Here is a 23,987-nt window from a genome sequence, read left to right on the forward strand (position 1 = left end):
AAATCCCTTTTTGCAAAAAAAGCTTTGGGCTTCTGAACCAAATAGTCTACCTTGGCACCTCTGTAGCAACAAGAAAAAAAACTTAAAAAGGTAATTAGAAGTAATCATATCCTGCAGAGCTGCCAAGCCTTCTCAGGGTTGGGGTATTCATATGCTGCTTTTCTAAATGTGAATATGTCTCCCCTGAATTGACTTTTTTAAATGAGACTTCTCAGTGCATGGCATTTCCATTGCACTTGCAGTCATTTTTGTTGATTTAAAACACTGAATGACACGTAAAGTGCATGCCTCTGACAGCAGCGCTATGCTTGTTGAGTTTCTGGAAATTCTCAGATGTAAGTTTAGGGAGTTGTGTGCTCATTTAACGAAAAGGAACTCACGTAACTTGTACTGCAAACGTTAGTTTGAAAGCATTGAATAAAAAAAAACAATATTTATTTTGTCTTCTTTTTATCAGAAATTTTACCTGTTGTAATATAAACAGAAATTCATTGACATGGGAAGTGACAAAAGCCTTAACTCCCAGCTTTCTTGAATTTCCTTTTGTGACATGCTTAAATAGATCTTTTATTAGCTTTATTCTAATGTTTCCCTATTGTTTGTGTTTCCACTCTCTAGGAGACACCCCCCACACCTGCGATCCATGAGGAACATCTCAGTGATACTTCAGTGAGTTCAGCTCTAAGGTTTATCCATTAGAAAAACGTTCAATAGTGGTTTTGAGGAGCCAAAGACCCGCACCCCAGAGCAAACGTCCCCAAGAGGGACAAACACAGGGACAGCTGCCTCCCCCATCCCAGGGAAGAGCAGAGAGGAGCCCCAGGAACCCCCCCCCCCCCTGCCCACAATAGCCACAGTGCCGAAGCCCCCGGCAGCTGAGGCGACAAGCAAAACTCCACCAAAAGCCAGTTATGCAAAAAATTGTTTAGTGGTTAGTTTATGAGTTTTAATCAAACCAGTAAAAATGAAAAAAGCAATGAAGGATGTCCCAATTGAGTTTCTGTCCCAGACACTGATCCATGTCATTTGAGAATAGACATTTGATGATGCGCTGCAATCTGGTACTTCATCAAATAAATACACACTGTTTGCCTGAAAGCTGTGTTAATGTCCTGACGATGCGTCCTCTGAAACGTGCAACGCTTTAATTTCCCTTTTGGAAACATTCTTCCGACTCGACACACAAAGCTACAGTCTTTAGTACACTCACATCTTGGTCCTGTTGACAATGTTTTCATTCAATTTGTTGAAGTGCAAATCAAATGCTAGCTGTTTTTCTTTCTTGTTTAGATTATCATTCTCTCTTGATAATCTGTTTTAGAAAATGTTTTTCAGTGCGGTGATAGTTAATTATATACAGACACAACTTACAGAAAAAGGTTGTTCTCCAGCTTCATTATCTAAGCACTTTGCTTTCAATGTCTTAAACTGGAAGGATGGGCTGTTCTGGTCAGCTGGCTGTGGATATCAGAGCTCAGCACTCAGTTAGGAGAAAACCATGACTTGTTTGCAGACGATACTAGGCTGGGATCTATAAAAATATGTTGCCTGTTGATTTACTAGAAAATAATACATTTGATCCATACTTAAAGACTGTCAATGTCATCTCTAGAAGGAACCTTGGGAGAGACGTCTGGGCTCTGTATCTGAAGATGACCAGGACCATGAGATCCTCTACCTGAAGGAAACCCACCTGGGCATTGAGCGCAAGTGTTCCAGCATTACCGTTAGCTCGACTTCCAGCCTTGAAGCAGAAGTAGATTTCACCGTCCTTACAGACCTGCACACAGGCATGGAGGAGTTCTCCAGGGGTATGACAGAGCTTGGAGAGAGGGATCTGTCACCTGACGGGGGGCTTCGCTTTGGGATTGACTTGCTCCATCAGCACGGCCCTCCTGAACCACCCGCTCCGTTAGTATCTGCTCCTCTCACCAGAGGAGCCAGTGGCAGCCCTCCAGCTAAACTTATTCAACCTGAAGACGTCCGACCAGAAGTCCGATCCGACGTCAGACCAGAGAACCGACCAGAAGTCCGACCAGAAAATCGACCAGATGTCAAAAGGCCCGACGGACAGGTAGACTGAAGTTTTGCATACACTTTTGACTTTTAATCGTTAGTACTCCTTTCATATTGTAAGGATTTTAAAGAAATATATTCAGATGTTCATTAAGATTTTGGTGAATTGGAAATATTATTCAGTAGCCTTTGTATATGTAGAAACCAAAAGTTATTTTTCAAGTACATTTCTTTTTTATTTGCAAGCCTGTTGTTCCTAAAAAACCAAAGAGGTCGGTGCAAGTGTCGTCATCGATAGACAGAGATCATTCACACAAAGAAGCCAGTCGCCTCCCTACAGCACCGCCTCTGAGCAGAGAGGCCAGTGACATCGCGCCCACCCCTACGGCGCGGAAAACCGACATCAGGACAGAGACTCAGCCCAACGGGTCAGAGCTCACCACCACCATTGTGGAGTTCACAGATCAGGTTGGGTTCATGTTTTATTTATACAATCAGAGGTAGAAATTGTATGTTTGCTGCTTTAAATTAAAAAAAAGGGATACTGATATTGTCTCCATTCCAGGATCATGGTATCACGGGGCTAAGTGAGGTTTCTTACTCTACGAGACAAAGTGTTTCTCCGGTAAGTATAAACAAGAGAAGCTCGCCTAGTTTAACTTAACCTACAGTCATCTCTTCATCCACCCACTTCCAAAGATGAAAGTCAAAAATGGATCAACATATAGATTATGTTATTAAAACCCTTTTTATCCCAAATCACTTACAAACCTGAATTTGTGTTCAAATTCATTTATGGAACATTAGGGAACAAACCACATTTTGAAGCCCAAGGAGCACAGCAGAAAGTGCAGAAGTTTTAAGCAGGGTTAAGTTATGAAACAATATCCCTAGCTCAGATGTTTGGTCTATCATCTGAAAATGGAAAAACTATGGCACTTCATCTCTATTACATCATGTCTGACCATCAAAATTCACATATCAAGCAAGGAGAGCAACAGACACTGACGATAAATGTTCACCTTCCAGCAGGAAAACAACCTGAAAGTTACAGCTAGGGCAACAATCAAGTGATTTGGTTTAAACCACAGCCATGTGTCCAGAACTAAATTCAATTCAAAATGTATAGGAAGAGTTGAAAATTGACAATCCAATTTGATATCAATCCAATCAGACTGAGCTTGAGCTATCATGTGAAAACGCATATCATCCTTCAATTTCACAATTATGTACTACTTGGTGTTTGTCCATCACAAAAACTCCAATAATATGCATTGAATTCTATATTACTTTCTATGTTAGGAAGTTGAAGTGACTGTTTTTGTTTTTACTGAATAACAAGTTGGTAGGGATTGACCATAAATGAAGGCATCAAAGGCATTTACATGTAAATATATGTCTTTGATCTGTTTAACAGTCTAACAGAAAAACTCAGTTTCAGAGACTGTTTGTTGTTCTTGTGTGAATGATACACAGAGCTGGGCGTCATCTGCATAACAATTCATACAGGAATGTATGGAACGGGCTGACCCGGCCGTCAGAAGTTGCAGGGAGGTTGAGTAAGATGAGAAGTGAAGACCTGGCTGCAGCTCCAGCTGCCTTCAGGGCGTCTGTTGCAGACATCAGAGGTGCCTCAGCGGGGTGACTCTTTATTAAAGCCACCCTGGTTTAGCTCAAAGATGTTTTTCTGTGAGAATAAACTCTAAGTCCTGCTGGAAACCCACCCTTTCTATGACCTCAGGTTGCAATGTCAACAGCTAAACTGAATAGTTTTCATTCTGACTAGGGCTCAGAGTAGGCTTAAAAGGTCCCAAAGGCTAACCACATATTTATCGCAGCTACAGTATACATGCTACCATACTGTTAGAAGAAATGTCCAGAAGGACTTTGATAAGAATCAAATATAATAAAGATGTAACAGGGGTTTTCCCATAACAGTAATCCTGATACTTCACCGATTCATAGAGATGACATGCCACTGTCCAGAAAATATGAAGGGCAAAGCAGACATACAGGAGGGGACTGATTTATGTTTGACATCTACTTTGAGAAGTGCTGATTCTGTGCCTATCGTCCAATTGTAAAAACTATTCTATGTTCCCTAAACAAAATCAGCAAGGATTAAGCTGTTCATCGACTGTGGTTGTAATGGTCCATTATGTGATATACAACAGAGGATTTGTTATGCCCTTTTTGTCATTTATATGCATTTTTGTTAAAAATAACAAGTGTATTGAAAAAAATAATAAGATGAGTAAAGCTCAAAATTATTTGGCCTTTCATTGCCATACATGGAAATGCATCTGAAACAATGCAATTAAAAAAAAAAATGAATTGACACGAAGGAAAAATTATCAAATTTGTTCTCCCTCTATAGAAAGTGAGAACAAAATAAAACCAGGCTTTTCATTAAACTGGTATTGCCAACATTTTTATTCACAATTAAAACCTTTACTCTATACACTAGAAGATCTTCATTATTCGGGCTATTTAAATAACTTTTGAGATTTTCCAATTAATGCAGGATCCCTAGTATGTAATTGATATGCTGATCACCATAGCATAACAACCTTCCCATATCATGATGCTTCGAGGCATTCTATGGCTTGAACCCAAACAGAAGCTTTCGCTTTCATTAGTCCACAAAACATTGTGCCGTTTCCCTTTAGACCAATCAGTCTGTTCTTGGCAAACTGTGACCTCTTTAGCACATGTTGCTTTTTCATGTGGTTTTATTCTCGATACATGGCTTCAAATTAAAGTTTCAGGTGCACAGCATCAGCGGCATGCGTGCTATGACTGCTGGGTTTTGCTGGTTTTCTGGTAATCTACTCAACAATACTGGTAAAGTATTTGCCGGATAGAAAAAAAATATTTCTACCAAAAACACTGGTCCGGTTAGTGATGTAAGTGGCTGGACTGCTATTAATTTGAACACAGCTGTCATTTTAATTTGCAGTTGAGTTCTTAGCTGCACCAAAATGGCCCAGCAGGATAATAACCCTTTCCCTTGAAAGTAGCTAGAAGACGTGACTGAAATTTGAATCGTATTGTGTTCACTATCTAGTGATATATGCTTGGCTTTGTTTGCCTAATACCTACAGCTGTTCTGCTTTATCAGGTGCACAGAGGCGGTTTTGGAAGAGAGTCGTCTGGCTCGCCTGTCCTTGTCGCTGAAAACGTTACCTCAGCAACCACTCACGTCTCAAAGGTACGGATGATAAAAAAGGGGGGGGGGGGGACCCTAACAAAGCACATGCAATCATCTTGGATTTGTTGTAGTACTTTTATCTGCTGCTCATCTCTGACAAATATGAGATCTACTGAGCACCTCCACTCTGCGTTGCAGACGGTGAAGGGTGGATACTCGGAGACAAGGATTGAGAAGAGGATTATAATCACTGGAGACGATGACGTAGACCAAGAGCAGGTGAGACGTGAAAAAATTAGCGGGGAAAAAAATAAAATGAAGCAAAATCCCGAGCACTGGTAGACCTACAATCCATGGTCAGGGAATACTTTGTGGTAATTAGAGTAACACATTTGGAATTTGCCGAAAGGAAATTCTCTGATTATGTAGAGGAAATTATCTGAATGTAAATTCAACTGAACACAAATTTTTAATAATGTCCGAGTCTAAACAGCAATTAAAACAAATTATTAATGTAGCATAATATTTAATGTTAAGGGAACATAAAGGAACCATTCAATTAATGTGTATATTATTTGCATGTAAACTGTGCAAGGCCTGTTATTAAGCACTTATTAAGTGCTTTTGGTAACTGACCAAAATCTACAGGTAATTGGGCATAAATCAGGAATTTTCTCAAAAAAGTCAATTATGGTCTAATAGTAAGTAAAGAGGTTGTTGCATATTACCGTAAACTTATAAACTTATAAAAGTTCTTAATATGTTTTTAATATGAGGCTACAATAAGTAAAAGGTGCTTATTAATGACTAATAAACAGATCTTTTATTAGTTTTATCCTAATAAAAGATCTGTTTTATTAGAATACAAACAGGCACCTACCAAATGGTTTATTTGTGTTCCCACAAATAAAGTGTTATTGAATGAGCTAGCATTTAATTACTGCTGATGTGTCTCCTATAGACTTTCAGATGTAATTTAAACTGAAGTTTTAATCAGTTTGGTCTTATTATTTACTACACATAAAGCTCAAGACTCTTTCTGCCCTTGTAGGCTCTGGCCATTGCAATACAGGAAGCCAAACAGCAGCATCCAGACATGCAGGTGACCAAGGCGGTTGTCATTAGGGAAATCGAACCATCGACTGAGGATCGACATGGCACGTCATAGGTACAGCTGCTGTCTTGTCTGTGAGTTATGCCTCTGTCTTGGAAAGTTAAGTGATTGTGGCTCTTCTCATCCTTAGTCCCATTTTACTGAAGCAAGAGTGCCCCCATGTGGACTTGAGGTGTCAGTACCTGACCCGAAGCCGCCACCCACCATTCTTACTAAAAGAAGACTGTCATCGGGGCTTGGACAATGGTGAAATGGACCTTTGAAAATTTAGATTTCCATTTAAGCATCTTCATCATATTGATCAAAAGTGATCCAAGAGCCACTCATAGTCAAGCTGCAAAAATACAATTCACGCTCTTCAGATAGTTTATATATATATATAAATATATATATATATATATATATATAAACAAGATACCAAAACATAATGAACAATTGAAGTCATAATCCAACCAAATTCCCTGCAAAACCTCTCAGGGCCTTAACATTCAACAAGCTTGGTTGAGTATTCCTTAAAGGAAATTGTTATGCGATGATTTCTGTTAAATTAATCACCGAGAAAGAATTTGTGTTAATATTTCATGATGGCAACCATCATGAACCATCATAAGTAGAAAGAAAATTGGGAGTATTCTTTTAATTATATATTATTAAGAATTAATTTGCTGATGTGTCTGAAAAGAATAAAAGAGCAAGAGATGGAAGTCTTGTTTCCTATTTGTTGAGAAGTAAAATAGTTAATTACTTGTAGCTCCACACAGTGAAGAATTCAGAAAACATGAAGCAAAAGAGACTCCAGTGAAGCCGTCACTCCTGCATCATCGGTTGAAGGAGAAAATGACTTCCCTCACTGGATGATGATGATAATGCACTGACTAGAGAAAATTCTTGCCGTCTCTGTCTGATCACTTTGTGTCACTGTTTTTTTTTAAAGTCGTTAACTTATTTTCCGTGTGTTTTTAACTCGATGTGTGGGTGGCAAGTATGCAAGGATTCACCTTTTGCTGTAGGAGCTGTTATTGCACAGTTTACTTGTTGGATTCCTTGAGAACAGTGTGAAGTAACGATTGAGCCCAAGTGTCTCTCCTCCCCCTGCCTTTTAGATGAGCCGTCACAGTCCAGCTGGATGTAACACCACTTTGGCTGTTTTGTGTGGTAAACGCATAGAGTAGACTCACTCCCCAGCTGCATCGGTAAAAGTAGTACGCGGGACGACGTCTGCATGGTATAATTTCTTGCATTACTTGATTGTAACAAGACTAAAATGGATGTTGACACAGATGGAAGGTAATGATGGGAGCAAACTGATGGATCATAAAGATGTAAGCTAAAGTCTTCACAATTACTGCTGAAACAGGAAACCAAGGTTCCCGAGAAGGAGCTGGAGAACCGGTTTCTTCCAGTAGTGGAAAACTAAATGACGGCGCGTTATTGTGGTCGAGTCTTTTCATTTTGAATCCACTTGCATCTCATTTTGATGGTGCTGTAGAAGATATCTGAACATATCAGTTCACTTTTTAATTCTAGTCTTAAGGAATGATAAAGAGGTTTTGCAGGCCCTCGTTTTTGTCGTACTGACTAATCCTCTATTTTTTTTAAATTGATTGATTTGCAACTACTGTACTTTGTTCTTCTTCCAAAACTTTTTGGCTTACATGGTGTGATAAATCAGAGCTCTTCTGACATGTCATGTCAAGCACGTCGTTAATAGAATATACTGTAGGAGAAACGTCTCTGAACTTTTAGCTGTGTGAGGTTTAGTATATGAATGTTAGATGAATGCAGCAGACGTGTAACGTGCCAATTCAGATAGCAGTGCAATTGTACAAATGCTGGTTTTGTATTGAAAAAAAAAAGCAAACCTTTTTATAAAAAAAGTTCCTTTTAGTTGAAAAAGTGCCAGAGAGTCAATTGCATAAACTTGGCATGACAAGGTTTCCCTTTAAATATGCTGTCTTTAACATGTGGAAAACTATTAATAAATAGAATTTCCTTCTGTTTGCCAAACTAGTTATTTTATATATTAATCAGATTAATGCTCCATAAATAAATATAGTCAGTAAATTAAAAAAAGGACAAAAAAAGACAATGCAACACATTGTCATGTCAGGTTTATGAAAAGCACTACTGTTCATTTTGGCTTTCAAACACTAAACTTTAAAATGTCCACATGTGTTGTAACTTCTGTTGTGTCTCAGATTTTGGTTCCAACATTTTTTTAAGTGACTGTATAAAAAAACGAAAAAAACATGACATAGCAGTGTCCAGCTGGAGGGTTGAAGGGAAACACATGCAGCCTTTCATTCCTTGTGCGGTTCTTTTTGGTGCTGTTTGGTGGATTGTAAAAGATGTGAAGTACAGTAGTTAACGGCTGTGGGCAGGATGTGAACTGGGGTACCAGTTACCTGAAAGAATCGAGCTTTGCATCAGCACCACACCAACCAAGCTGAAATACTCCTCACCATCTTACATTAACGTTCAGCGATATACAAATCCTGTTCGGATCAGCCTGTTGGGACACACTTATCAGTATACGTCCAAAAAAAAAAGGGACACTTGTGGAAGTTGGACTACCAGGAAGACGCTGGACTTGGACCCTTTGGGACAGACGTGTTCGATGACCTGTGGTTGATCCAGAATCATCTCTGTCTCCGCTCCATCTCCTCTGCTCTGCTGCTCTCCATTGCTTGGTGCTGTGTCTTTGCTGTACATTGTGCTTCTTCCAAAAACAAATAAAGACTGAAAGAAAGCTGCAGATGAGTCCTGTGTGTCACATGTGTCTGCCATAACAACTATTTCCTTTACACATTAGTTTTCAATTCATAAAAAAGTAAATTTTCTAATTTTTCATTTAAAAGGACTGTTAAATGGAAACTCTTAAGAAAATAATAACTTTGTCATTCAGGTATAGGTAACCAAGTAGGTAATTCATATCTTAACATCATTTTTAATCCATTTATCAAGATCATGTTGAATCACAGGGAAAACTCCCTTTTTGTTATTTTATTCAGAATAAAAGGTGTGGTCACACCCAATGGCATTAAATGCTGAACTAAATAAGGAAAATGTATGAAAAAGATAAAATGTGCATTCAAACTACACCGCATGTAAAGTCAAAATGTACCGAATGTTGATTTTTAATTGGAAAGAGCATGGAGTGACGTGAGCACTTTGAAAAGAGACAGACTTTCTGTGTCGGACTCACAGCTACAGCATATAAAGGTCATCTCATCCAGACCTGAGGTACATGTGGATCCTTTTCAGGGCAGGAAAACAACCGGTGCGGACTGACATTGACAAACTTAAAGGAGAACGTTGTTCATTTACAATACAGCAAAACTGACCGATTCAAATGCTTTTTTCTTTTCAACTTTATGTTTCTAACTTAATAACTTAACCAGAAGCAGAGGAACAGAGGAAATGAATTTACAAAAGACTTGAAATAAATGATTTCTTACAAGCTCATATACAATGCCTAACAAAAATATTGAGAAGCCTTTTAGTGAATTTAAGTTAAGCTACATCTCAAAACTCACAACATATTCTAATGGGGTTTTATGTAATAGACCAACACGTGTGTTTTGGTCTGATCTGACTAGAGCATATTCCACATGTTTGCTGCTCCCTCCTGCATGGCATGTAGCACCCTTTAACCAGCACTATTTGTGGTTTTTATTCAACAATGCCTTAACCTTGTCACTTATCCATAAGAATCAGACTCTGTAGCGCATAACTGTGCAGCAGATTCTGTCACCCTTTTCATGGATTTCTGCAGCTCCATAGTTACTGGCATATTGATGGTTCTCGGTTGGCTTTCAGTTGTGCAATACCATGTCCAGTTTCATATGTCGAATTAAACAGAACTCTGAGATGTTCAAAACTTAGGATATTGCTTTGCAATGTTTGCACCGGATTTTATTTCAAGGTATCACAATAAAGTGGGCCGAATACAAATTTAAACCATACCTTTCACATTTTTAACTGTAAAACATTTTGAAAGCCATGCACCCTTTCCCTTTCCACTTTATGAATATGCACAGCTTAGTGTTGGTCTTACATAAAATCCCAATGAAAACCAAAGAAGTTGATAGCAATGTGACAAATGGTGGATAAAGCATTGTGAGAGCTTAAAAGTTTGATTTAAAGCCAAAAACAAAGCAACTGTTACGTCGACAAAGGCCGTTTTTTGCGATAATGTAACATTTCAAAGGCAGAAAGTAGAAATGTAGAAGCGATAGAAACGGGTCTTAAAAGCTTTACCAAAAACTGCATGAGCAACATCAAAGGCAACAACTTGATTCAAGGAACATTTGGCCGGGCGTTAACACTGAGGACAGAAGTGAGGAAAATGGCATAATCTTTATTAAAAGAAGACTGATCCTTTCAAACCATCCTGAGCAAGACACACAAACGTCGACCGACAGTGAAATACTGACCTGGTTTTGATATAAACTATGCTAGAAAAGTCAGAAATCCGTACCACCTACTGTATAACAATGCTCATCAGGACGGAAAGGAAACGAAAAGCGTTTAGATTATCGAGTTCAAAACATTCAGATGTGATTTAGAGCTAAGATACATGATTCATAAACTAAAAACTAAAAAAATAATAATAAATTAGTCCTGAATGATAAGATGGGTGGTAATCATAAGACTTAAGGCTCATTTGGGACCTGAGGATTCCATACATGTTTGCCTTGATTATACACAGATGTTGGAGCAAGGTGAGACATTTACTGCGAACACCGGCCAGCTGCTTGAGATAAAAAATGAAACATGGTGGGGTACAGGCTGCCTTTTCTCGCGATACAGCAGGTGGAGCTGCATCGTGTCAGTCACATACCTTTGGTTCCAGTCAGTTGTATGGCAACTTACAATGTGAGGAATCGAAGCAGAAAAGAACAGAAATGTCCCAAATTCTGTTTTGACTTAAAGCGATCGTACCCCCATTTTTTATTCCATTTGATGGGATGATAAATAATTATTTCCTGGGCAAGATTTTACCCAAAGAAAAATGTTTCTTGTCTTCAATCAAGATCAAGCAAATCTTCACTTCGATGAACAAGTAAGCGATCTAGGCCTCCTCCACTCTCATGTTACGCATGTTTCAATCCATTTTCAGGAGAAAGCGCTCAGTGGTACACACAGCAATAACACTTTTTTTATTTTATTTTTTAAAAACAACCCGCACAGTTCCTTTAGGAAAACATTAACATGTCCTAATTTATCCTCCAAGGTGGAAAAAACATACAACAGTATCCACTAGTTAGAAAGTAGATGAGAGAAGCGCATCTTCAAAAAGGCTGGGGTCAGTCGAGTCAAGGCATCCTTTTCAGTTTCAGAAAAGCAAATTCTGACAGCGGCGAATCCTTTCAGCGACCACTTTAGAGATGTGAAGAAAAAGAATCTTCCTCACAAAAAGAGACCTTTGTGGGGCCGAGAGGAGAGACATGGTAGGGAGGAGAAGGGAGCAGAAAGGAATGAGGCTGTAGGCCTTGTGTTGTCTCTGACCCGCTGTCCCTCCCCTCCGAATAAGAAGCTGCAGTTTCTGGATGTTTGTCATAGCAGCATTCTGCCTGTGAGAGTTAGAGCTGCAAGGTTGACCACTGAAAATCCCAAGGATCGCGGGGCTGCTCCGATGGCTATGGAACCTAGAATACATACATCAGATCAGAATCGAACAAAAACAAAAGGTTTGTCTTTGCAATATCTAAAAACATCTGAAAATAAGTAGTTCTGGTACTTCTGGAAAACAAAAGTCTAATGAAAACGTATTTTGTGCAATTGTTTCAACTGCTTGGTGTGAGTACATCTGTATGTCAGTAGATGGCAGTAGCACAACAAGCGTCATGGAGCCCTTCAAAGAGCTGGGAGAAGTGCAGCAACAGAAATAGTTCCTGTCAAAAGAAAACATCCACTTTCAAACAGTCGACTCCTTTCGATTTTAGGTGCACGATGGAGACCCTTTTGCAGCTTAATTATCTATATGTTCTCTGGTCCGTGGAAAAACAGACAATGTTAACGGGTACTCTGCTTGAAAAAGGTTCTCATAAAACAACAAAACCATTTAGCAGCTTTTACTGCGAAAAGTGACTCATAGAGGAGCGAGCAAGAACTTATCAATTAAATGCAACTGTGGGATGTGTGGTGTTTAGACGGCTGAGTTCATTTTCACACTCATGGACCTGATTTAAAGACACATTCTGAGAAACATCTGACGCCATAAAGCCGTAGATGAGACCCAATGAAACAGAAAATCCCCAGAAAGCAAAGGTCCATGGTTATTTCTCTTAATATATTTACTATAGTATAAAAATCTATTTTTAGGGAATTTATTTGTCATCACGGTCCCACCTTCAATTTTGGGGATGGTAATCTGGCGGCTGCTGATGCCTTCCCCTCCCTCGCTGCAGGGTTTAATCTGGATCACATAGTCTTGGTTGGTTGGCAGTGACAGCTCCAAGGAGGTGTTGTTGGTCTCCACCACGCTTGGGTGGCTGTGTTTGTCCTGGCTGTACATCACCTACAGGAAACAGAGTTTATATGTCTTTATCATGGCACCAAGTCACTCCAAGCACTTCATATCAAATAAAAGGATTCTATTAATGTCTAATAACCAGTGGGAAATCTATAAAAAAAATATTTCCGTTGGTCTGAAGCGAAGATGCAGTGGCCATAAACATTTTTTAAACCTGATTTTTTTTAATTTTTTTTTTAGTTGATGCGTGTGCTATGGCTGCTTTCTCAGTTTCACCGCCCACTGACCTCAGCTTTCTACGGAGTGACATTTTAATGTGGTGAAAACTATGCGCATCATCTGCAAAGGACAATCTCCGGATATTTCCGCAGCAAAACACTTGTGCCTTGAAGGAAAAGCTTCTTTGATGGCCGCTCACGCTGAGCCTGGTTCGGCTGGAGGTTTCTTCCCGTTAGAAAGGGAGAGGTTCTTTTCCAGCGTCGTGATACGCTGAAGATGCAGGATTGCTGCAAAGTCAGCGGCCCGATGCAGTTGGATGGGTGTCCTTAGCTAGGTAGGCCTTTTACAACAGGTATTATATGTTTAAACGACTGATTGTACTATAGCATAATTAGGGTTGAACTGGACTGTATGAAATTGGAAGTGATGATATGATTGGATTGAAAAATCATCGAACTGAAACTGAAATGATTTGGATTCTAGATGAGGATAGGCAGACTCCTGATCCTATCATCCGCTCAGTAATTATTCAGGATTTCATTTATTCGAATAATGAATATACTGAGGATGTTGAGCAACTTTCTGTCGGGATACTCTGAATATAAAACTTAAACATCTAACACACATGCAATGCAATCTGTACTATCTAATGTAGTGAACAAAAATCTTGCAAACAGCCTGAACAGAACTCTTAGTGGGCATTTTAAGTCAATGTCTTTGCATTATAGCAGTGCTACATCTACGATTGAATAGATAGAGCAGTGGTTTTAGTTATTCGGTCAGTTTGCGAGGTTATTTGGTCATAACCTCGCAAACTGAACATCATCATCATTTGTTAGTCTCTGGAGTGGGGGATAAAACATAATTTTAAATGCATCACAGTGCAGATATGGACAATTCTGAATCAATAAATAAATAAAAATGCTCCATTATCTTCATGTGTTTATTGACCTAATATTGACAATTCAATAAAATTGTTAAATGCCTAAAAAGCACCACCATTAGTTAGTCTAATGGAAATATTTTATGTTGGACCCAGAGGGTTTTAATAATTTTCAAAGCAGATTTCAGGAATGTATAGGTAATCACAACGATGGCCCTAAATTGCAAAAACACAACCTTTTTTATTTCAAATGATCACGCTTCCGGATTATTGCTTTTTCATTCAGATTCCCTGCTTCGCCACATTTTTGTTTTTAAACAAAAATTACTCACCTCCTCCCTTTTAACTCTGCATTACAGTGCATCAAGGAACCATTATAGAGCTGAGTTTTCCAACAATATTACATTATTGCACAGTTAAGCAAACAAAGAGTAATATTTAAATGTCAATGTACCAATCAGACACGGTACACGATTGCTCTAAGTAACCTTGAGAAGTGCAACAACACATTTCCATTTTAGATTCTGTCTACAAAAGAAAAAAAAAACAATGTCTAAATCTAAAAACAGAATAGTGTAGCTTTGGAGCTGATAACATTTTGCATTGCCGATCAATGTTTTATAGTTTGAAACTGAATATAAATCCTATTAGTCGTATTTTCTGGTTTCTTATTTTATGATGAAGTACTTATCTGTCTTGTCTTTCCAGCACTTGCCCCTATGTCTCAGTCTTATCTATCCCTGCCTGCTCTGGCCTCATGCCAACCCCTGCCTCCCACTGCTGCTCCTCATGTCTGCCTTTTGTAACCCAAACTCAAGTCTCTGTGGGTGTTCGCCAGACTTTAAGCATCTAGAAATCATTCGTAAATGTTCTCTCTTTGTTTTTACTTAAGATTCACAGCAGTAATTTCTGTGCCCAGCATGTGCAGGGCCGATCTTTTGTGCATAACCTTTTGCTGCAAAAGTTCAGACCTTGCCTCTTCAAATGCCACTGGGAGTCCCCTGAGTTTTCCTGCCTTTCAGTCCCGGCAAAATCTAGATGTGTTATAAAGTGTTATGGTGGAATTTAGACATTTTCAGGTCAACTAAAGGTTTCTTTTACATCCATTTGATGTTCTTTGTAATGTAAGGAGACGAAATTGCCATGTGGAGGCTGGGGTGACCTAGTGGTTAGTGCAGGGTGCTTAAGAGGCTGCAAGCTCCCCGGTTTGAGACTTCCACTCTGGGGTCCCTGAGCAAGACCCTTAACTCCAGAATGCCCCTGGGCGCCACACAGTGGCAGCTCATGGCTCCCTATGGGACTGGTTAATTGCAGAGGCCAAATGTCCTTGGAGTGTACTGTATGTTGCAATAAAAAAAAGATGATGTTGATGATGAAATCACAGGGCCAAAAATGAACTTCAATTACTACTCGCCTAAAGGGTAAGGCAGATCCTTTAGAAAGCAAATAAGATGTTCAATAAAACAAATACATATAATGACAGAAAATACCCTCTAAACATTCAATCTATTCATAATGTCACCAATATCCAAAACATTCCCCATCCCTTTAAATAAAGCTGCATTATACTATGATAAGGTAGCTTCCTTGTGATGTTGTTTACCAGCTATTGTAAATAGCACTCAGGGTACTTACAGGCTGATAGCTGGGAATGCAACTACACGCTACACTGATTGTCTCAAATATGATGTAAATGTTGGTAGAGTATTGTAATGTATGTAATCTTTACTATGATTCCACCTGGATGCAGCCTTTTTACAGCAAAGTGTGAAACTCTCCCCTTTTTTACCTTATATCCTGTGACTTCGGACTCATTCTCCAGGGCGTGGACCTGTTCCCACTTCAGAATGACTTTGGAGTTGGACGTGTTCCACATGATTTTTACTGGGGCTTGACTGGGAGCTGGAAAAGGACAACGGGGTGTGACATAAGCCAGAAGGTGCTTGAATCAATAAGTAACCCAGAACCATATCAGCTTGAAGGAAATATTCCATTATTGGTTCGTCAAGCCTCCATTAGTTGAGTATTCTTGACAGTTAATGCTGTGGGAGATGGAAAACTTTCAGTCATCTAACATCAGATAAACCTGAAAGCGTATGAATGCTACATCCCTGTCAGAAAGTGTGCTTTTGTGATTTGTTTTAGTCTTATTAAACATGCATACATGCTTATGGTGCAATAATATACCCTACCGGGGCCATAAAGCATGCGTATGCCGCATTGAAGTTACAAGAAAATGAGGGAATAAAATCCATCTTTTGCCAGATTGATCTCCATGACAAAGCACACTGACAGTAAATCAAAGAGATATTTACATATATATCTGTCCGTAGTGCAAAATATGTAGAGCAATGACTATGGATATTTTGAGGGTGAGAAATCCTTCATTATGGTTTTCGGCTACAGTTGACTGAACATTGGCATGAATATCAATATCAATTTATGTCTCCAGTTATTTATCTGAGCCACTCTTTTTTTCTTTCTGGAATAATTATACAACAAACAAATTCAATAGACTTTAAATTATTATATTTACTAGTTATAGATTTTATTGTTATTCAACACTTGGTCAAAATTCTTCATATAGGTTCCAATATACATATTTGCACCATTACTATTTGGTTAGAAGCACTTTAACAAAGCTCCTCTCATAATCCAGGCTGGATATTTGACCACTATTCTCGAAAGAATTGATCACTTTCCTGGCAAGGCCTCGGCTCTTCAGTTTAGTCCACAGAGTTTTCATACGGTTGAGATAATTGCTCTGAAAAGGCGATAATATTTCCTGCTTTATCCATTCTGACATCAGTTTTAATGGGCATTTGATTGTCAGATCATTGTGCTGTTGGAGTATCTGAATGAATCCAAAGTACACAACTATAACAGTTTGAGTTTCATGAACAGGCTGCGATCCAATCACTCAATGGTCACATTGCTTAACGTTGCAGAATGACAAGTATGTCCTTTCTGGGAACATGTTTTTCAACATGACTTCGGAGTCCTCAGGTGGACGCTGAAGTGGTGGAGCGGCTAACAAATAGCCAAGTCCCAGTAGCAACACATGACTTGCAAAACGAAATAGGATGTTTTGTCGGCTATCTAAACGGCTGAAATCAATGAGGCATTTTGATGTAATGCATGGAAATGGAGACGTGGTGGTGGAATGAGAAAGTACAGGAGTGTGCCCAGAAAAAGAGATCAGCTAGGAAGAAGTGGGACACTGTGATGACCGAATACAGTCTCAAGCAGTACAGAGAGATACAGTGTAAAGGGAAGGTAAAGGTAAACTAAGGCCAAACAAAAAGCACACAGTAACATGTATGATAGGTTAGACAATAAGGAGGGAGAGAAGGATTCATAAAGGTTGGTGAAGCAGAGACACAGAGATGGGAAGGATGTTGAGTAGGTAAGGGTGATTAAGGATCAAGATGGAAATGTACTGACAGGTGCAACAGCTGTGATAGGAAGTAGTGAAGATTAGTAAGAATTAAGTAAGAAAGGCATTGAAAAGGATGAAGAGCGGAAAGGCAGCTGGTCCTGATGATATACTTGTGGAGGTATGAAGAGACAGCTGTAGGATTTTTGTCCAGGTTGTTCAATGACATGTTAGAGAGCAGGACGATGCCTGAGAAATGGAGGCAAAGTGTGCTGCTACAAGGGAGATGTGCAGAGTTGTGACAACTAGAGAGGAATAAAGTTGATGAGAGACACATTGAAGTTTTGGTGAAAGAGTAGTGGAAGATCGACTGAGGTGAGAAGTGAGCATCTCTGAGCAGCTGTATAGTTTCATGCCAAGAAAAAGTACTACGCATACAGTATTTGCTTTGAGGGTGTTGATGGAGAAGTCCAGAGAAAGTCAGATGTGGCTGCATGGTGTTTTTGTGGATCTAGAGAAAGCACAGGAAAGGGAGAGGAGCTGTGGTATTGTATGAGGAAGTCTGGAGCAGCAGAGTTAGAGCGGTGCAGGGCATGTATGAGAGCTGTAAGACAGTGGTGAGGTGTGATGGAGGAGATCAAGGTGAGAAGAGGTCTGATGACGTTAGACAGGAGGCAGAGCTGGAGGTGGCAGAGATGAAGATGTTGAGGTTCTCTTTGGGAGCAACGAGGATGGACGGGATCAATTATTAAGTCATCAGAGGGACAGCTCATTTTGGATGTTTTGGAGATAAAAACCAGAGAGGCCAGACTGAGATGTTTTAGGTCATGTACAGAGGTGGGATAGTGAGGACATCGGAGGATGCTGAGGCTGGAGCTGCCAGGCAGGAGGCCTAGAGGAAGACCAAAGAGGAGATTTATGGATGGAGAGAAAAGTGTGAAATGTGGTTGGTGTGACAGAAGAAGATGCAGAAGATGTGGTTAGATGGAGCCTAATGACCTCCTGCAGTGACTCCTGAAAGGGAAAAGCCAAAAGAAGAACAAGAAGAAGAATGTCATGTGTGGAAATGATGACATGAGAGCAGCTGAAGTTGATTACATGAACAAGCTAGCATTATTCTTTTTTGTCCACATTCTCTTAGCAAAAGGCAATGTGTGACTTATTTCACTAGATCAGTGACTCTGGTGTTCCCGCAATCTCTAGATCATGGCGTTAGATTTGGGTGGTTTATAATCATTTTAACCAATTTCTTTCGTCTGATTCTGGCGGATTGGGTCAGATGGCTGAAAGTTGGGACATGATTGGGGGTCTGAACAGGGCACAGATCCCAAAAGCATATTAAAACGGCTCATGGAAATGATAGGAAAATATTAAACTTCTTGAATTGCCTTCACACTGTTCTGTCTTCAGCTTTATTGGAAAATTGTGGACTATGCTTAATAGCCATGCTAGAAAATTAACTCATTCAACAAACCAATTTTATTCGAATGTTAAAAAATTTGCTCCAAATAAAAAGTGGTCATATATCCAGCCAGGATAAAGCCAAAAACAATGACTGAAGGTTGTTGAATTGTGTGTTTAGGTGCAACTTGCTCAAGTAGCTTTGATTAAGTATTAGGGAAGAAGCAATACTATATTTCAGTCTGTATGTACAATTTTGATCCTACGTGTATTAGATCATAATGACAATAAATTCAAACCTGTGAATCCAATCCTTGTTTTTGAAATTCAATTGGTTTGAAAATCCCCCCTCAGAATAGCACACAATTAATGTGAGGGTAGATACAACACACATAACAGCTAATAAAGAGAAAACAGGCTAGACGGTAATCTCCCCACAGTGAGTGTTTTCTGCTTTTCTCAATCTAATGTAGGCTCAACAGAATCTGGCCCTAAAGGTAGGGTAAAATGAAGAAAAAGCAAGCTAGACAGCAGCAAGGAAAATACAAAACACAAAAGGACATTTCCATTCGTCAACAGCATCTTTTAAGTGGACTCCTTACGTGGTTTCTTGGTCGTGACATTGACTATGCTGCTCTGTGGACCTACTCCGGCGCTGTTATAGGCCCGCAGGGACATGTAATAGGTACTGCTGCCCTCCAGATCCCTGATGAGTACTGATGTTTTATTCCCCTCTGTTCTGACCACACTGGCTGCATCCTGCTTTTCCTTCTCTCCCCAGTACAGCAGCTAAACACAAAAGATGCTGGGGTTACACTTCATCGCTTCCAGTCTATTATTTTTTAATTCCTGCCCCAGTTTTGTGGGGCATGAAGGGTAATATGACTGATTTTGAAGAAACAATAACGCAGTGGAAACACATGTAAAAAGGAGCACCGCATTGTTTCAAATAAAAGCAAAATGGCACTTCTCTCAGCATGGTTTTCACATGTCAAATTATGTCAGCATCTGTTGGTCTGACCTCATAGCCAAGGATACGTCTGCGGCTGTTGCTCCACGGCAGCGGCTTCCAGGTGACCTCAACCTCAGATGCTGAAACACTCTTCGCCCTTAGCCTCACCGGAGCTCTGCTGGGCTCTGCACCACACACATACGTAAAATTACATGGATTCTCCACACCCACATACACAGTGTGACCTTAAGAATGCAGGGCAGTTCAATCCAGTTTATCCATATAGCTGTGTGAAGAAAGGTTTCGTGGCTCAAATATTACTTTTTTTGGTGGTTTTATATGATGGCATTACGAAGCATCGGGGTTTGGTGCTGTAGAAATCCTGATTACTCCAATAACAATTCACACATATATAACTCTTTTTTGGTTTTTAGTGTAAAACTATTTGTTGGATGTCTGCGGAGTTAAATACATACGGTACGCACCTTCTTCTGCAGAGTAGATGGTAGTAACGGGGCTGAAAGGTCCTTCCCCCTTGTTGTTGTAAACCCTGACTTTGACTTGATAAGGGGAGAAGGGAGGGATGCTCTCGTTCTTAAACACGTATCTTGATGCATCAGGGGACGTGACGGCGGCCTGCATCCAACCCGGCGCCCCAAGTGGGCGGAAAGCCACAACGTAACCAAAGCCCGGACCGCTCTGCATCTCCTCGGGTACAGGCTAAGGAGGCAGTAGATGACAGACAGGTGACTCGTCGAATGATCTGACAGATGTTACCAGATTCACAACAATGTAAACGTGCTCTTAATCTGCTGAGTGACCAATCAACCAAATCTGGGGTATTTAGCTAAACCAGCCATTATGAGGCGGGGTACATCCTTAAAAGTTTGCCATTCCATCATCAGGCTTCAAAAAGACAGTCAGGACCTACAAACAAATCCATTCACACCAAACGGCAACGTAGAGTGGCAAATTAACCAAACATTCATGTTTTTTAGCATTGTTTCTTCTTTGATACTTTTTTCTGCCATTAGTTTGGTTTCTGTTCAGTGGTTATGATGCTGCAATCTTGTATCTGCTAGATTCGGTTCCTTTTTTAGTTAGCTTCTGTTTTAAGATTTCAGTAGTTCTGTTAAATCTTTATTTCCTGTCGACTCTTTCTTAGTTTTGTTAGGTTGTTTCCTCATGTCTGGCCATTCTCATGTTTCCCTGTTAGATTCAGCTCTGCTCCTGGCAGCTCACTTCCCTCCTTTCTTTTCTGCTTGATTGCCTTTTACTCATGTCACCTGTATAATCTCCTCCACCTGTCGCTCCTCCTCCCCTGTAAGTTCAGCCAGTTCTGTCACACTCATTGTTAGGTCCTCCGTCAAGCAACCCTGTTCTGGTTTCTGCCTTGTAATGATCATATACTACCTTGCTCCTCCTGCCTGCCTGTAAGTGTTATCTTTATTTTCAATAAACCAACGTTCATTGTATCTCTTGGACTGCGTCTGCTCTTTGGTCCAATATCAATCCACTACTACATCTGACAAAACCAGGATTCAATTCCAAGATCTTCCTGATGTGAAGCAACAGTGCTAATAACTGTAATGACATGCAGCCTCAACGAATGGCCTTTATTTCACCTTTTTTCACCCAACTACATTAAAAAAGATGAAAAACAAAACAAGAAATAACTATATGTCTAGTGAGAGTTTTATAAACAAACATTTGAACTTGGATGTCAAAAATCCAAATCAAAATTATACTAATTAGGCAAATAATATGACCACTAACACATCAAGTGATTAATCTTAATATATTTTCACCTTACCACATGTTTTTGGGTATATATTAGGCAGCGAGTAAGCACTCCATGTCTAAAGTTGTGTTAAAACCTGAAGAAAGACCAAATACTGACAGTAGGATGACTGCTTTAAAGCATCTCCAAACCTGCTCTAGTGGGCTGATCTAGTATGTATCAAAAGTGGTTCAGGGGAAGGAACAGTGTTAAACCAGCACATGCTCATGATGCGCATGGGGAATGTAACAGATGAGCTACTGCAGCTCAAATTGCTAAAGAAGTTAAGTGTTGTTCTGATCGAAAGCTGTGAAGAGTGCATCACAGTTTGAGACCGTACAAGAGGACAACTGTCAGGTTGGAAACAGTAATCCCTAATGGTCACGGCGTCTTTTAGTGGGATAATGTTCCCTGCAACAAATCAAAAATAGCTGAGATATGGTTTAAGGAGCACAACAACAAGTTTGAGGTATTGACTTGACCTCCAAATTTCCCAGATCGGAATCTTATTGAGCATATGTGGGACGGTGCAAAGCAGATGGTTATAATGTTATGTCTGATTTATGTTTAACACTGTACTAAATTTTGATTGTCTATGCTGACTTTATGATCAGACTTTCTTCTGGTCTATCCCAACAAAAATGATCACCCACAGTGCTAGTATAAACTAGCTGACTTCTCTCCAAACAGCATAAACCCAGCATTTGGATAAAACAATAACGGCAGTACTTTTAAGAGAGTAGAGGAGCTGTGCTGAATGCATTATCATACAGGAAAACTACGCATGAGCTCTTTACTCTGTCTGGGTCACTGATTTTATACCGAGGAGGAATAAAACAGAACTATCCAAACCAAGATGAAACTGTATTCCTTACACACTCCAGTCTTTCAAACTAAAAACAAAAACACAAAGGGATACAATAAACACATTAAAATCCAAGTGAAAACTATTTTATTTTACTCTCGTCATATAAACTGACACACAAAATAAATTTAATAATTGCATTGAAATTGATATTTTTCTCTTTTTAATTTGACTTATTAATTTGATTTGATCACTTACATTTTTTTTTTTAGAATTAGTTAATGCACATGGTCCATCTATTGTAACTTACTTTGAATCCCCAACACAGGTACAACTTAAACTATTACAAAAAGGAACTTAAAGCACAAAAAGTTTGCGTACTTACTTCCCAGGTGATGACAAGCTCCGATCGTCCTCCACCACCACCACTCACCCTCGCTGGAGTCACCCTGGGGACTAGGAGCTCAAAAATATTAATATATTCAGCTAAATTCAGTTCTTACCAACGATATAGAATATGCAGTTTGTCAGTCTTGCTGGGCACAAAACGGGTGTTAAAAAAAATTCAGAAGTCAGGTTGAAATAGCCCAAAACCTTATTTTTATACTGTATAATCATTGTTCACTGAAGTGACATGAACGGCTTTGTTCTTTATGAGTAGTAAAGCTTACAACAAATAATATTCTGTTTGAGGTGTATTAATTGTTAGGTGTTGGCTGCAATACACAATAAAAGCTGAGAACACAAATCTACAAACAAGGTTTCCTCTGAAGCAGCTCAGTTACATCAGTCTTTTTAACATCTGACATTTTTGTTCTTTTCTTTTGAGTGCCTGACATTTATCAACGTGTAATGTCACACTATTTGTAGGCTGATTTTAATTTGTGAAAACAGGTAGCACATCGCACACACGTCGCAATTTGGTATTTGTGAATTTCTATTAAAAGTCTTCAGCTGTTCTGAAATGCTGCAGTGAGAGTTTTCATGAAAATTTAAAAAAGGTTAGGACACTTCTCTGAGTTCATCTTCTCTACTTTGGCTCCCTGTTAAATGTAGAATTTAATTTTAAGTTATTCTTATTACTTACAAAGCCCTCAAAAAAAATGTTTGATCCTACATTATTCCTCCATATGTTCCTAACAGAGCACTTTACTCTCAGACTGCAGGTTTGCTGGTGGTTCCTGTAGTTTCTAAAAGCACAATGGGAGGAAGATCTTTTAGTTATTAGGTTCCTGTCCTGTGGAACCAACTCCCAGTTTTGTTCATGAGGGAGACACCCTGTCTACCTTTAAAGGTGCATAGCCACATTATTTGACTGAGCTGCTGCATTACCGCGAGGCATTTCAGAGGGCTGAGGCTGTGTTTGGCATTGTTTACTAGTGACTTACTAGTCGCCATCTGGTTTTCCGATAGTTCTGCGGTACTGCCGGTAGATGGCGCCACATCTGTTTTTATCAGCTCATCGTGGCTGATGAGGTAGTTATTTTTAGGCTCAAACAGACTATCAAAACACTATCTGGTTGGATGCTTTATGATAATCAACTGGAATTTGGACTTTGTGGCATAAGCTTATATCATGACCATATACCTTTAAGACCAGGCTTAAAACTTTATCTTTTAAAAAAGGTTATAGTTAGAGTGGCTTAGCATATCTAATGATTTCTTAGTACCTATGCTGTTATAGGCATATTTTCTCTTTGTTTGTGTGTTACCTCTAAGTGCTACTTTTATTTCCTTTGTGCTCTTTCTGTGATATTCTGTGACTGCCCTGTCCTCTCCGCCCCGAACTAATTAAAACAAATGACTACTCTC

General features: G+C 39.5%; 2 protein-coding genes across 7 annotated transcripts in view; one reads left to right on the plus strand and one right to left on the minus strand.

The window, feature by feature from the left end:
• The window catches only part of si:dkey-178k16.1 (band 4.1-like protein 1), a 61,254-nt gene extending 52,218 nt beyond the window's left edge, over window positions 1–9,036 (plus strand). For all 4 annotated transcript variants that reach the window (XM_036136382.1, XM_012873455.3, XM_036136391.1 and 1 more), the window contains 8 exons: window positions 619–669; window positions 1,613–2,074; window positions 2,263–2,484; window positions 2,582–2,641; window positions 5,138–5,227; window positions 5,366–5,446; window positions 6,219–6,335; window positions 6,412–9,036. In XM_036136382.1, the coding sequence (XP_035992275.1) occupies window positions 619–669; window positions 1,613–2,074; window positions 2,263–2,484; window positions 2,582–2,641; window positions 5,138–5,227; window positions 5,366–5,446; window positions 6,219–6,335 (1,083 nt within the window). In that variant the 3' untranslated portion in view covers window positions 6,412–9,036. The remainder of the gene's footprint in view (window positions 1–618; window positions 670–1,612; window positions 2,075–2,262; window positions 2,485–2,581; window positions 2,642–5,137; window positions 5,228–5,365; window positions 5,447–6,218; window positions 6,336–6,411) is intronic.
• A 353-nt stretch (window positions 9,037–9,389) lies between these two features.
• cntn3a.1 (contactin 3a, tandem duplicate 1) overlaps window positions 9,390–23,987 on the minus strand; it is a 140,858-nt gene continuing 126,260 nt past the window's right edge. For 2 of the 3 annotated variants that reach the window (XM_036136407.1, XM_036136398.1), the window contains exons 17-23: window positions 22,561–22,631; window positions 20,076–20,310; window positions 19,660–19,775; window positions 19,241–19,427; window positions 15,651–15,763; window positions 12,636–12,804; window positions 9,390–11,932 (exon numbers count right to left, since the gene is read on the minus strand). In XM_036136407.1, coding sequence (XP_035992300.1) covers window positions 11,841–11,932; window positions 12,636–12,804; window positions 15,651–15,763; window positions 19,241–19,427; window positions 19,660–19,775; window positions 20,076–20,310; window positions 22,561–22,631 — 983 coding nt within the window. In that variant the 3' untranslated portion in view covers window positions 9,390–11,840. Of the gene's footprint in view, window positions 11,933–12,635; window positions 12,805–15,650; window positions 15,764–16,344; window positions 18,252–19,240; window positions 19,428–19,659; window positions 19,776–20,075; window positions 20,311–22,560; window positions 22,632–23,987 lie in introns of those variants that run through there. The other variant, XM_036136416.1, reaches the window with a different exon arrangement.

This window comes from Fundulus heteroclitus, chromosome 1, assembly GCF_011125445.2.
Source record: "Fundulus heteroclitus isolate FHET01 chromosome 1, MU-UCD_Fhet_4.1, whole genome shotgun sequence".
NCBI lineage: Eukaryota > Metazoa > Chordata > Actinopteri > Cyprinodontiformes > Fundulidae > Fundulus > Fundulus heteroclitus.